Below are 14,749 nucleotides of genomic sequence, written 5' to 3' on the forward strand. Positions count from 1 at the left end.
TGAGCTAAGGACATGAATAGATATTTTTCAAAAGAAGAGCACAAAAATTTCAAAAAGCATATGAAAAAATGCTCAACATTGCTAATCATCAAAGAAATGCAAATTAAAGCCACAAAGAGATATCATCTTATACTAATTAAAATGGCTATTATTAAAAAGACAAAAAATAAAAAATGCGATGAAGATATGAAGAAAAGAGAAATCTTACACACTGTTGGTGGAAATGTAAGTTAGTGGAATTAGTATGGAGATTTCTCAAAGACCTAAAAATAGAACTACCATACAATCCAGCAATCCTAATTCTGAGAACCTACCCAAAGAAAAAGAAATAATTATATAAAAAAAAATCTGACAGGTTGAAAGATGTCTGCGGCAGTTCAGAACTCGCGTGTGAGTGCGGGCAAAAAGCTGAAAAAGAATCCAAAGAAGAGGAAATTGGAAGCCAGAGCCGAGCTGGAAGACGAGGTCAAAGACGCTTCCGACAGCAAAGGAAGCTGTGGATTGGAAAAGGATTGCTTTTCTTCTCATGATGAAGCAAGAGAAGCTGACAATGAGGATGATGATGAACCCTATAATGAAAATGAAAATACTGCAGAATCCATTGTTGGGACTAATATGGGCTGGGCAAATGCCATGGCTAAAATCCTTAACAAAAAAATTCCTAAAAGTAAACCCACCATTTTGGTCAAAAACAAAGAGCTGGAAAAGGAAAAAGAAAAGTTAAAACAAGAAAGACTAGAGAAAATAAAACAGCGTGATAAGAGGCTGGAGTGGGAAATGATGTGCAGAGTAAAGCCAGATGTTGTCAAAGACAAAGAAACTGAGAGAAATCTTCAGAGAATTGCAACAAGGGGTGTGGTGCAATTATTTAATGCTGTTCAGAAACATCAAAAAAATGTTGATGAAAAGGTTAAAGAAGCTGGAGGCTCTGTTAGGCGGCGTGCTAAGTTGGTATCAGGTGTTTCCAAGAAAGATTTCATCAGTGTTTTGAGAGGAATGGATGGAAGTACAAATGAGACGAGTTCAACTAGGAAGAGCTCAAAAGCCAAACAGACTGAAGGGAAATCAGAAGAGGGCCCAAGTTGGACTATCCTACGTGATGATTTCATGATGGGAGCATCTATGAAAGACTGGGACAAGGAAAGTGATGGGCCAGATGACAGCAGACCAGGATCTGTACGCGACTCTGATACGTAAAGCAATGTAGGAGACATATTTGCAATCACTTGCTATCTCCTACAAAAAATGTTTCATTCTCTTACAGTTGGAAAGTTATAAGGATACCATTTGAAAGAAAGCCTAAAAACTTTTACTAGCTTTGGTAAAGGGAGAATACTGGTCTTCCCCCTTTTCATGTAAATTGTATTAAGATTATATTTTCAATTCTTGTATAGTTTTAAGTATTATTCCACAAAACAATTGTAAAAAAATTTTCTGCTTAACCAGCAAGAGATACATTTTGCCAGGATCATTACATGTTTACAGATTGGTCATGTCTGTTGATGTGTTGTTTTAGAATGACCATTATCTACAGAAATGCAGTACAATTCATAATTAAAATAAACTTTTTGAAATTAATATTTCTATAGTTTTTGGAAATAATTGCTGTTCTTTTGTTTGTTTGGGGAAGCTATTAAGATCTCTGTAGTAAAATTTAAAATTATAGTAAAAAAAAAAAAAATCTGACAGTAGAACCTCTGTCAGTTGACCACCCAAGGGACTGTAATGAACTGGTCAACATTTGGAGGTGGTCAGTATAAGAGCTAGGTCTACTGTACTGATACCTACATGTGGCATATGTCTGGTCTATGGAAATTAGGTCAACTTAAGGAGGTGGTCAATGTAGGGAGGTGGTCAACTATAAAGGTTCTACTGTACTTGTATGTTTATCACAGCACTATTAACAAGAGCAAAGATACGGAATCAACCTACATGGCTGTAGATGGAGGATTGGATGAAAGATTGATAAAGAAAACACAACTCAACCATCAAAAAGGAAGAAGTCATGTCTTCGCAGCTCTATGGTTGGCACAACTCAGACATAAAAAGACAAATACCACAGTTCTCACATATAAGTGGGAGCTAAATAATGGGTACAAATTGAAGCAGAGTGTGAAATGACGGAAAATGGAGACTCGGAGTGGTGGGGGCGAGGGGAAGGGCGATGAGAAGTAGGATACCACGTGCGGTGGGTACGACGTGTGTTGCTCCAGTGACGGGTGCACTGAAGGCCCTGACTTCACCACGATGCAATATATCAATGTCGCAAAATTGCATTTGTGCTCTACGAATATATACAAATTAAATATAAATAAATATTTGAAAAATTAAAATCTTCTGCTCTGTGAAAGATACGTAAGAGACTATAAAGACAAAACACAGGCTGGGAGAAAATATTTGCAAATGACTGTTATCTAAAATACACAAAGAACTCTTAAAACTCCACAATAACAACAAAACAACTAGATAAAAATGAGCCAAAGACTTCACTTCACCAAAGAAAATATACACCCAAGAAGTTTATTAAAATGTGCTCCGTAGCATATGTCATCGGGAAAATTCAAATTAAAACAACGAGGTACCACTGCACCTGGCCAGTTAGAAGGGCCAAAATCCAGAATTCTGACAACACCAAATGCCGTGAGGATAGGCAGCAACAGGAATTCCCAAATATTGCTGTTGGGGATGCAGAATGACACAGCCGGCCACTCTGGAAGACATTTTGGTAGTTTCTTACAAAACTATCTATACTTTCCCCACATGATCCAGAAGTCATGTTCCTTGGTATTTAACCAAAGGGGTTGAAAACTTATGTCCACACAAATTCTTGCACACAGATGTTTATGGAAGCTTAATTTATAATTGCCAGAACTTGGAAGTGATCAAGAAGCCATTCAGAAGGTGAATGGATTAAAAACACTGTGGTACATCCAGAAAATGAAATATTTTTTAGTGCTAAAAATGAATGAGCTGTCAAGCCACGAAAAGACATGGAAGAAACTGAAATGTATATTAGTACGTGAAAGGTGCCAATCTGGGAAGGCTGCACACGGTGTGATTCCAACTGCATGACATTCTGGAAAAGGCAAAACTATGGAGGCAGTGAAAAGACCGGTGGTTGCCAGGGGTGAGATGGGAGGGAGGAATGAACAGGAGGAGCATAGAGGATTTTCAGGGCACTGAAAATTCTCTCTGTAATATGTGTTAGATATATGTTCTTACATGTTGGTTCAAACTCATAGACTGTATAACACCTGTGTGAACCCTGATGCAAACTATGGGCTTTGGATGATAATCACGTATTGATGCAGGTTAGTAAATTGTAACAAAGGCACTACTCTGGTGAGAAATGCTGATGATGGGAGTACTGTCGGTGTGGGGAGCAGGGGGTATATGGGACTATCTGTAATTTCCTTTGAATTTTTCTGTGAATCTGAAACTGTTCTATAAGATAAAGTCCGCTTATTAAAGTTCTCACTAAGGAAAATGTATCCACTTCAGAACACTGGGACAGAGATCAAAAAGGGAGGGAGGTAAGGGAAGTGAACTGGGGTGTGGGAGAGAGACACTATATCAAGGATTAAGAATTAGTAAGAATTAGAAGGGCACTAGACTTCCAAACAAGTATACCAGAAGCTAGAAGACAAAAAAGCGAGGCCTTCACATCAGAGGGGAATTTCCAGCCTAGTTTCTAGTTATATGCCTTACAGAGAAAATGTGTTATACAATCTTTGCTGAAGCATGAGTCATTGTACCATTGGTTATGGATTCGATGCTAATGCATCACTGATACATGTTAAATAAGATGCCTTTAAACAGAAACACACATAAGGTGATAGATTAATTGATTGACAAAAATAATGTGACCAGAGGCTCATGGGAACCTAGCCTTGTATTTCCCCTGGGAGCAATGTTTTGGTATTTGCTAATTCAATGTTTGCAGTGACTTTATAGAATGTAACTACCGCAAATAATGAGAATCGACAGTATATGAGGCCAGACAATTAAGTTCACAAACTCATCCTAGAAAAAGCGCCACATACCTCATAGCTGAATATCGCTATGGCTGCCTTCCAAGTACTCCTCTTGGGAAGCTATGCACCAAAACTAGTGCCTAGTCCATGCTTCAAAGCAATTTTAGAACTCTTTTTCCGGAATGTCTATCATAGCTGTCATCATACAAGGTCTAACAATTAAGTTCTTGAACCCATTTTAGAAAACTGCTATCTCATTGCTGAATATCACTATTCAGCTTTCAGAGAACCTCCCTCACACCCTCTCTGCCACCGCCAGGCCAACTCTATTGCTGCTGCTGATTGCTACAGCGATGAGGCCGACAAAGAGTGGCCAGCGGCAGGGAGGAGTGAACAAGGATAGCGTTGACACGCTCTCCCTGGACCTACCCTTCTCAGACACCCATCCCCTGATGTGCACTTGCTCACATTGTGGCTCAAGAATCCCCAGTCTTCTCAGAAGGTTCTCAAGTTTATGTGAGTTTTCCATGGCTGTGCTTTTTTCTCTTCTGTAGTTTATAGTTTGCCAGTTTGGGAGGAAGGGACAAACAGTACAAGCTGGTTCATTAACTTGTCAAAAACTTGATCAATGAGGATCTTGATAATGTGATGCAAGGACAACCAAGAGGAAATGATAGATATGAAAAGTGTAACAGCTGAAACAAAAGGCGTAACAGATGATTAATAAAGCAGGATGGATACAGTAAAGAATGAATTAAGAATCTGTTAGATCATTCTGAAGACTTATTCAAGAACACAAGGCAAAGTAGAAAGAGAGATTTTTCAAGCAAAAGAAATACTAGAGTTATGAAGCATAAAAACACCAACATTCAGATAATAGGGATTAAAAAAAAAAAGGAAGAAAAACCATAAAGGAAATGAGAAAATGGAACCTCTGATATGGAGCCAGATGAGGAGATAGAAAAGCCCAAATTAGGCATATTGCTGTGAATTAAAATTATCCAAGATGAAGATAATTCCAAAATGTTTTCAGAGGAAAGAAAGCAGCTCACCTACAAAAGAAAAGGCCTCAGAGCGACTTGTGGCTTCTCAAGAGCAAAGCTGGGGCAAGAAGGCAAAGAAAGAGGATGGGTAGAGTGTTGCACAGCTGTCCTCTGGAAAGTGAAGGGGGTTGATTTCAGAACCCCTGAAAATACCCAAATCTGTGCACACTCAAGCCCTCAGAGTTGGACCTGCGGAACTGTGTACATAAAATATCAGCCTTCCTGATAGACGGGTTTTAGATCCCACAAATACTGTATTTTCAATCTGCATTTGGTTGGAAAAAAAGCTCACATATAACTGGATCGATGCAGTTCAAAACCATTGTTTAAGGGTTAGCTGTACATTGAAATTTATATCCAGCCAAACTGACACTGAAATGTAAGGATATAATAAAAAATATTCTAAATGTAACAACCATGTGTACAGGGACACAAAATTTCAGAACCTGTGCCATGTGAAGTCTCGTTGTGAAAAAACTTTGGAAGAAATATTCAAATTAGAGGAAAATAAATCCAACAGGCACTGTAAAGAAATGTGAAGCTAAGGTGCTCAAATAATTTAGTAAAATTAATTACCATCTATGGAAAAGCAAATGTTAGTGAAAAAGCAAGGAATATAAGAAACCAGAGGCCAGGCACAGTGGGCTCACGCCTGTAATCCCAGCACTCTGGGAAGATCTCCTGAACGCAGTAGTTGGAGAGTAGCCTGAGCAGGATTGAGACCCTGTCTCTACTAAAACTAGAAAAACTAGCTGGGTGCTGTGTTGCATGCCTGTAAGCTGGCAACTCAGGAGGCTGAGGTAAGAGGATCTCTGTAACCCAGGGGTTTAAGGTTACTGTGAGCTGTGACACTAAAGCACTTTACCCAGGGTGACAGGGTGAGACTCTGTCTCAAAAAAAAAAAAGGCGGGGGATGGGACGGTGCCTGTGGCTCAAAGGAGTAGATGCCGGCCCCATATGCGGCGGGGGATGGGACGGTGCCTGTGGCTCAAAGGAGTAGATGCCGGCCCCATATGCCGGAGATGGCAGGTTCAAACCCAGTCCCAGACAAAAACTGCGGGGGTGGGGTGGGGGAGGAGGGAAGACAAAGAAAATAGAAATCAGACCTAAAATTGCATCTAGATTTCATCAACCATGTGCACTTGGTGGTGGTGTGGTGTTGCTGCTGCTGTTGTGTGTGTTGGAGGGGAAGGGAGAAAGGAGCATCCAAAGAGATGAGAGAACATGCTGAACCCCTTGTCTTATTGGAGGAAAGAAACAGGTATTGGTAAGTTTAATAAATCAGGATGAATAAATAAACAAATAAGTGTCCAGATAAGAGCAACCCCTGTAAGAACAAAACCAAAGTATGTTCTTTTAAACCACCAAAAGAAAATCATTTTGACTCAGTGAAGAGTAAGAATGTTTAAAAAGAGGGGCTGGGTATGGTGGCTCAGGCCTGTAATCCTAGCTCTCTGGAGGGTGGGGGGCAATGTGGTGGCTCACACTAGTAATCTTGGGCGGGGGGTGGGGGTGGGGCAGCAAGATGGCTTGAACTCAGGAGTTTGAAAACCAACATGAACAAAAGTGAGACCACTTCTCTACTAGCTGGTTGTTGTGGCAGGTGTCTGTAGTCCCAGCTACTTACTCGGGAGGCTGAGGCAGAAGGATCCCTTGAGCCCAGGAGTTTGAGGTTGCCATGAGTTAGGCTCACGCTGTGGTTCTCTAGCCATGGTAACAGAGTGAGACTGTTTCAAAAAAAAAGGGGGGGTGGGGGGTGGGAAAATGTCAGTGATGGAAAATATGAAATAAGATGGAAGAAATAAGTCCTAATATAAAATGACTATGATAAATGAATTAATAAGCTTAATTTGTTTATGCCCAACAGAAAACACATATTCTTTCTTGAGCACGCCTGGAACAATTTTAAAAATTAATTACATATTAGGCCACGAAAGAAGTTGCAAGAAAACCTAGTGAAAGAGTGCTATTTAGACTACATCTTTCAATCACAATGAATCAAAATATACAATATTTTTTTAAAGACAGTGAAAAAAATCCATGTTGCAATACTCATTTTTCTAGAAATAACATATCCTAGAAAAATAGAAAGCAGGTTATTCCTACTTGCTTTAACAATAAAATAAAAGCTATAATAAAAACAAAGAAAATTATTAAATACATATATAAAACTGAATGGTAATGAACGTACACATATCAATATTTGAAGACCACACAGCAGTATTTAGAGACAAATGGATAGCTTTAAATACACCTACCAACGTAGGAGACAAATTGTAAACAAAAGGCAATACTCAAGAAGATGGGAAAAGAACAGCAAAGAAACAGAAAGAAGGGAATAATAATAAAGGTGAAACAGAAATTAACGACTCAGAGAACAACAAAACAAAACAGAAGATTAACAAAGCCAGAAACTAGTGTTTCAGAGAAATTACTAAAATAGACATGTGGCAAGACTGCGTAAGTGCAAAAAGAGAGGAAGAAAGTTCAAACCAGAAAGCAGAATGCTACAGACACAGCAGAGATTTAGTATGAACAACTGTACACTGATACACTTTAAAAGTAGGAAAATGTAATATATTTCTTGAAAAAGATGAAAGACAAAATTGGCACAAGAAGAAATACAAATCTGAAATAAATTACCATGCATTAAAAAAATTGATAAGATTATCAAAGATCTCATATTTAGAAAAATCTCCAGGGTGGTTTTATAGGCAACTTCTGTGAAATGTCCTAGGAGCAGTTCATTTTTATCTTATACGTGTTATTTCAGAAAATAGAGAATGAGTGAAAGCCTCCCAGCTCAATTTATGAGGTTGGTATAATCCCGATCCCAGAACTAGATAAGACCAACATAAAAAGAAAAAACATACAGGGCCATTTCACTGATGAATGCAAATGGTAAAAGCTCTGGGTTAAGTATTAACAAACAAATTCGCCATATATTTTTTTAAAATACATTATGATGAAGTAGAGTTATTCCAAGCAATGCAAGGAAACTGCAACGTAAAAATAATCTACGAATAAAATCACAACATTAATAGCTTAAAGATTATATTAGTGCACATGTGGGTGGGGGAGGTGGGGCATAGGAAATCAAACATATGATCAAAAGCCTTAACATATTAGGGATAAAGCCCTTGCTATTGTTGCCAATTTCCTTATGGACAATAAGACTTAGATCTTTGTTCTCTTAGTTTAATTGCATTTCCTGACCTAGAATATTATGGCATGAAGTTGATATTTGGCTTATAGAAATGAAACTAGGAAGAGCTTGGTGCTCAGGAATTTCTGTAACATCACAACAATGTGTGTCTTTGCTCTCTTTGTTATAGAAGTGAATAAACTTTGGTCTTAAAAAAAGTTATAAAAACCAGTGCTACCTAAAATCCATCTCATTTCCATTTCCCCTAAGAAAAAGACTGGCGCAACAGCACATGCCCGGAATCCCAGCTACTCACAAGGCTGAAGTGGGAGAATTGCTTGAGCTCAGAGTTGGGGCCTTAGGCAACATAGTGAGATGCATCTTGAAAGAAAGGGAAGGAAGGAAGGGATGGAGGGAGGGAGGGAAGAATAAAGAGAGGGAGGGAGGGAGGGGATAGAGGGAGAAAAGGGGCAGGGCCAGCACCTTACTGCCATTTTTTGCAGCACTTCACATTTCACTGTGTGCCTCTCAAGTCCCAGCTCTTCCCATGCCCATTCCTTTCTCTGAGTTCCAGGCACAGTCAACTTTATTTGGTTCTTTAAGCACACACCACTGTCTCTGTTTGGCCCTGTGCCTGGGCTGTCTCTACTGCCTTATTTAGAAAACTACTACCTGTCCTTCAGGTCCCAGCTTAACATGATTCTCTTAACTGAGACTCCAAACATCTTCCCTAGGGCTTATACTACAGCACTAGCCTCGCCCTTTCTGAATTTTCCCTAGCACCCTGCCCTACCCCATGACAACTTGCTTAGTGCCTGCCTTCTGTGCTGGGCTGTGTCCTGGTCTATCTTGTTTGCTTCTGAATTGCCACTATTTAACGTGGTGTTTGAAACATAGTAGGTACTTAATAAATATTTTTAAACAAATGTATTCATTTATTCATTACCATATATTTGTATGGATGTGACTGGGTGGGGAGCTAGGGGTCTGCCCTAGGAGCCAGATCCCTGATCCGAAGTATCAAGATGGGTCTGGGCAGGACAGCAGAGGGTTATATGTGCAGGTGGGCTAAAGTCTGTGACCATCTGTGTGAAGCAAGGCAGGTGACAGGGCCCAGACACTTGAGGCAGTTTCCCCACTGGCCCTGCACAAACACCACATGCGGTGATCTGGAGAATATAGAAAAATAATTCCCTTGGAAAGGCAAGTATCCAATACTAAAATAGACTGATAGATAAACAACTACACATTCACTAGAGAAAAAAACATAATTAGGCTGGGCTTGGTGGCTCACTCCTGTAATCCTAGCATTCTGGGAGGCCGAGGCAGGTGGACAGCTTGAGCTCAGGAGTTCAAGACCAGCATGAGCAAGAATGAGACCCTATCTCTACTAAAAATAAAAAAACTAGCCAGGCATGGTGTTGGGCACCTGTAGTCCCAGCTATTCAGGAGGCTGAGGTCAGGGGATCACTTGAGCCCAGGAGTTTGAGATTGCTGTGGGCTATGATGGTGCCACAGCACTCTACCTAGGGCACAGAGTGAGACTCTTGTCTCCAAAAAAAAAAACCACCATAATTAAATTCAAGTGGGGGAGGGAAGAGAAGGGGAAGAGAAGGGATTGGTAAACTTTCATCTACTGGGCACAATGGAAGGGTACACAGTACACCCGCTGGGTGAAGGGCTCAACAACAACTTGAACTTTGCCTAACAAATGCAAACAATGTAAGCTAATCATTTGTACCCTAATATTAATCTGGAATTTTTAAAAAATTCCCAGAAAACAGATATCAGTTTGAATTTTTTAAACTTTTTCCACCTTCACTATCAGCAGGCTGCACATTAACCTAAAGAAGGCTTTAGAAGGTGCTGGTCTCAGGAGGTGGGTTTCCTGCCAGAGGTGGAAACTCCTCCCACAGAGGTGCTAGCTGCTCCTATCGGCTCCTGCCTCAGGTTCAGGGCTTTGTGGTTAACTCTATAGGATGCTTTGGGACGAAGCTGGCTTTAAGAGTACTAACATTAGCAAAGCCAACTGACCCCAGGGTTACCTGAAGGAAGACTGCCACATAACTCTGAGTGAATAGATCCCACACCAGTCAGTCCATCAGAGGAGGCAAACCTCGTCAGGAAGAGGCAAGGTGGCTGTGCCCTAGATTAGTCACTGTGTCAACACCTGCCCTTGCAAAGCTGATAAAGGATTCACGGGTGACTGCTGGTTCGACCACAGAAACATGTTTCCCTGAGAAAGCAAGGAAGGACGAAAGAGCAGAAATCCCTGCTCCCTGGGACTTCTGCAGCTGACATCCCTGTGTCATGCCACTCACCTCCTTGGGACAGGATCTACCGGGAAGCTTTCCTTAGGAAAGTGGAAGAAAGTCTCCATCTATGCTTCGCAGAGATCTGTGTCTCAGGGCCAGGAACAAACACAGCCCACGGGTATAATTTCCCCAGATGGCTCCCACACCACTGGCCAACAGCTGAAATTCTGCTATTAAAGCTTTGTGTTTTTTCAGCGTGAAGCAGCAACTGGCAACCCGAGGGCCGAGACCTGAGTGGGAGAACCACCGGGGTGGTGAATGATTTTCAGGACGAATGTCCAGATACGAAATTTCTAGTGAATAAAAAGACATGCCAGTTTCTTCACTGACATTCTTTGATTCAGTAAAGCAAGTATTCTAAGTCTTGAGAATACAGGCATATGAGGTCCGACAATTAAGTTCATGAACTCGTCCTAGGAAAAGTGCTGCATCCCTCATTGCTGAATATTGCTACAGTCACCAGAAGGCTAGGGTGAGTACTTCAAAGGTGACCATAGTCACTTTCACTCGATTGTCTGACCTTGTGTGTTATTTTCCTTGCATTTTTGCTTCAGTGAAAAGCAAACGGTATGTAAGGAAGGCTGTTCACCCCTGACTTAAGGGTTTGAACCCTGTTAGAATGCAAATACTCTTGGAAATATGAAACCTTTAACAAAATAGTTTATTTTTAAAAACAATTTTAGGTGCTCAGGAAAATTGAGAAGACAGTACAGAGGTACAGAGAATTCCCATATACCCCCTGCCCTCACACACATGCGTGGCCTCTCCCTTTCAACATCCTCCCCTAGACTGGGACGTTAGATAAACCTATGCTGACGCATCAGGGTCAGCCACAGAGACGGTAGGGTGCACTCTTGGTTTTGTGCATTCTATGGGTTTGGACAAATACATGATGAGGTGAATGTGCTGTGAGATTATTATACAGGGCATAATCCCCTCTGCCCTAAAGCCCTCTGTGCTCTGTCGAGTCATCCTTCCTTCCCTCCAAACTCGGGCAACCCCTGCTCTTTTCACTGTCTCTGCAGCCTGCCTTTTCCAGACGGCACATGGTACTTAGCCTTTCCTACTAGCCTCTTCCACTTAGTAATATGCGTTTAAAATTTCTCCGTCCTTTTGTGGCTTCATGGCACATTTCTCTTTAGCACTGAATAATATTCCACTGTCTGAATGTACCACAGGTTATCTATTCACCTACTGAAGGACATTTTGGTTTCTTCCAAGTTTTAGCAATTGTGAATATAGCTAAATTATGAGTACAGCCTTTTTTGTGTGGGAAGAAAAGCATTTTGGCAAGAGTGCTGAAGGTATGGAAATGGGAGAATGGGCTGTAGTTCAGGGTCAGGAGACTAATGTGGAGAGGGAGTTGGAGAAAACTTTCCCCTTTCACGACTCTGCCCTACTCAGAGCACACTGCTCCTTAGAGCCCCAGAGAAACTGGAATGGAGCTGTGACAAGCAGAGCTGCTGGCCCCATGCTCTCCTGAGTAGCTATCAGGCCCCTGGAGCCCTCCACTGGTAGCCCCCAAGAGCTGCCTTGAAATTGAGAGGGAAATCTGTCCTCTTTTAGGCTGGAAAGTCTCTCTTCTAGAAGAGGAAGTCTTTCCTCAACCTGGGGGAGAATCTGTGGAGAAGAGGCCAAGGAGACTTGCTCGATGGGAGTACACCTTAAGGGGAGCACTCCTGGCGGGAACTCTCTTTAGGGGAACTCTCCTCAGGGGAGCACTCCTAGGGGGAACTCTGCTCAGGGGGAACGTTCCTCAGGGGAGTATCGCAAGTGGGGGAACTGTCTCAGGGGAGCACTCCTGTGGGGGACTCTTCCCAGGGGAGCACTCGGGGGGAACTCTCCTCAATGGAACACTCCTGGTGGGAACTCTGCTCAGGGGGAATTCTCCTCAGGGGAGCACTCCTGGGGGAAACTCTGCTTAGGGGGAACTTTCCTCACAGGGAGCACCTAGAGGGGACGCTCCTGAAGGGAGCACTCCTGGAGGAACTCTAGTCAGGAGGAACTCTCCTCAGAGGGAGCACCCCAGGGGGAGCTCCGCTGGGGGAACTTTCCTCAGGGGGAGCATTCTAGGGGGGAATACTCCTCAGGGGAGCACTTGGGGAGGAACTCTGCTCAGGGGAACTCTCCTCAGGGGAACTCTCCTTGGGGAAGTGGGAGGAACAGTTCAGAAGGCGCACTCCTCAAAGGAAGCTTTCTTTCCCCACATACTTTCCTCTTCAATGTGACTTCTGGCCAGAAGTCAGAGCCAGATATGTTCCCACTTTCTGACAGGACAAGATCAGATATCATCATTTACATCCTGACTGAAAAGGCAATCACATGCATTCACACCATTAAGAGAGGAAAAACATCTTTTCTCTACCCACCTTAGGTTCATGGTTGAGGCCCCAGTAACAAAAAACACATTAACAGGAGAAAAGCAAGCAAATTGACTTAATATAACTTTTGTGTGACAGGGAAACCTTCATCAGGAAGTATAGACCAAAAGAAACAGGCGACTCTCAGTATTGTTATGCTAGACTTGATAACCAGTGGACAGTCCTGGAGAATTATGATAGAAGAACAAAAGGGTATGATCTAGTGGTCACAACCTGGGAAAAACCTAGCAAAGTCTGTTCAGATTCCTTCTGTGTCCCTGTGTCTTTGGAGATAAGAGCTCTCCCTTCCTCCAGGCAGTGGGATGGTACCTCTCACATGACAGTGCCTTAGGGGAAGGTTAGAACATCCTTTCTAAGTTTTATGACCTGCTTTGGGGAGAAGAACAGGGAATGGTCAGAAAGACCTTACAGTGCATGCTGTTTTCTCCAATTCCTTCATTTCACAATATTTTGGGCTAGCATGTCCTGAGTTGCATCAGCCCCAATGGCCCTTCCCAGGCCATGCTTAATTGATGGAAAAACCGATGTCTTTTAGGAATTTCATTAAGTACATAAGGAACATGGTAAAGGCTGTCTGAGAACCCTTCTCCTTATACCCCAAACCATATTGTGCTTGTGGCTGCTCCTGGAGTGTAACCCTGTGTGCTGCTCTGGGTTGTGGGTGCTCCTGCCTTGGAGCCCTACACAGTGAAAGTGTCAGACCTTTAGCCCAAGGACCTGAGCTCCCATGCTGGCAGAAGCTCTGAAGAATGACTGTGAGGCTGGTGTTAATGTTATCAACACTGGTATAGCTGTGAAACAAGCTTATGGAAACAAGTTGGCCAAAAAATGTCGAAAAGTCAGAAATCTCTTGTTAAATAACAAAAAACAAGAACAATATAAGAACTTGTTAGTGGAAAATAATTCTTTCCATGACTTCTGTATGTTCTCCTCTGCACTAGTCAGGGTACTGGTAGGAGGCAGAATTCCACCCAATGGCTCAACCAAAGAGACTTCAATGAAGGGACCATTTAAGATGTGTCAGCAAGGTCATGGCAGCTATGAGAGATGTTGGGGCACCCAGAGGCTAGGAACTGCAGAAACCATTACTTCCCTAGACTAGAAGGGATGAGGAACCCAGTGAGATCTGGAACTGTGAGAAGAGGTCCCCAGGAGGGAATAGCAGTCATGGAAGGACACCACTACAGTCAGAGATCAGCACCAAAGCAGGGGAGGGTGGGGAAAAGCCCCAGCCTCTTTTCCCTCCTTGTTGTGGCCTTTCATTGGTCAGCCAAGCCCACCAGAAGCCAGGTGTTGAGGGAGTCCAGGAGATGCCATCCATAGGGGTCAATTTTCAGATACACAGAAAGGCAGAAAAGGGTAGAGAACAGACTTTGGGGTGGGAGGCAGGTGGAAACTAACCAGTGCCCTCATTGTTGTGTTGGGTGTGTATGTTCTCTGGATACAATACTGTTATCAAATATGGGACAGAGGGGAGTCCTCAAGTTTCCACTCCCCTTGCCCTCCACCTCTCCCATTTCACAAACAGTTGTTAGAAACCATCTTTATCTTCATGAATCATGGAGACTACCTTGGGCCTGCTGCAAATGTAAGAGACACACTATTGGCTTTTTGAGAAGTTCATTTGCTTTCTTTCTATAGAAGCTGGTCAGGAACTGTATAATGAAGGAGGACCTGCAACAGGATTAGAGTATGTGTCCGTCTCTTGCTAAGACCTGTTCCTGGCTCCCTACCACTGGTTAGAGCCACCTCCTGGGGCACACAGGGGGTGGAGAGACAGCCCTATTACCACACCGGTACCACCAGACCTTGAAACTTGGAGAAGGAGGGCAATGTGAGGCAATTCTGAATTTTTCTTGGCATTAATTAACATACAAATTCACTTAGAAAG

The 14,749-nt window shown here is 42.4% G+C and overlaps 1 protein-coding gene and 1 long non-coding RNA gene across 3 annotated transcripts in view; both read left to right on the forward strand.

The window, feature by feature from the left end:
• Nucleotides 1-361: 361 nt before the first annotated feature.
• Nucleotides 362-1,593, forward strand: LOC128586108 (RRP15-like protein). Its single transcript, XM_053591665.1, has one exon. The coding sequence runs from the start codon at nt 364-366 to the stop codon at nt 1,195-1,197; it is 834 nt and encodes a 277-aa protein (XP_053447640.1). The 5' UTR covers nt 362-363; the 3' UTR covers nt 1,198-1,593.
• An 8,549-nt stretch (nt 1,594-10,142) lies between these two features.
• Nucleotides 10,143-14,749, forward strand: part of LOC128586343 (uncharacterized) — an 88,972-nt gene continuing 84,365 nt past the window's right edge. Inside the window, exons 1-2 of one of the 2 annotated variants that reach the window (XR_008380221.1) lie at nt 10,143-10,595; nt 10,673-10,949. This is a non-coding gene — a long non-coding RNA (uncharacterized LOC128586343). Of the gene's footprint in view, nt 10,950-14,749 lie in introns of both variants that reach the window. The other variant, XR_008380220.1, reaches the window with a different exon arrangement.

Source organism: Nycticebus coucang, chromosome 5 (assembly GCF_027406575.1).
Source record: "Nycticebus coucang isolate mNycCou1 chromosome 5, mNycCou1.pri, whole genome shotgun sequence".
NCBI lineage: Eukaryota > Metazoa > Chordata > Mammalia > Primates > Lorisidae > Nycticebus > Nycticebus coucang.

Coding starts and splice junctions, on each gene's coding strand:
- LOC128586108 (XM_053591665.1), top strand. CDS start 364: ATGTCTGCGGCAGTTCAGAACTCGCGTGTGAGTGCGGGCAAAAAGCTG.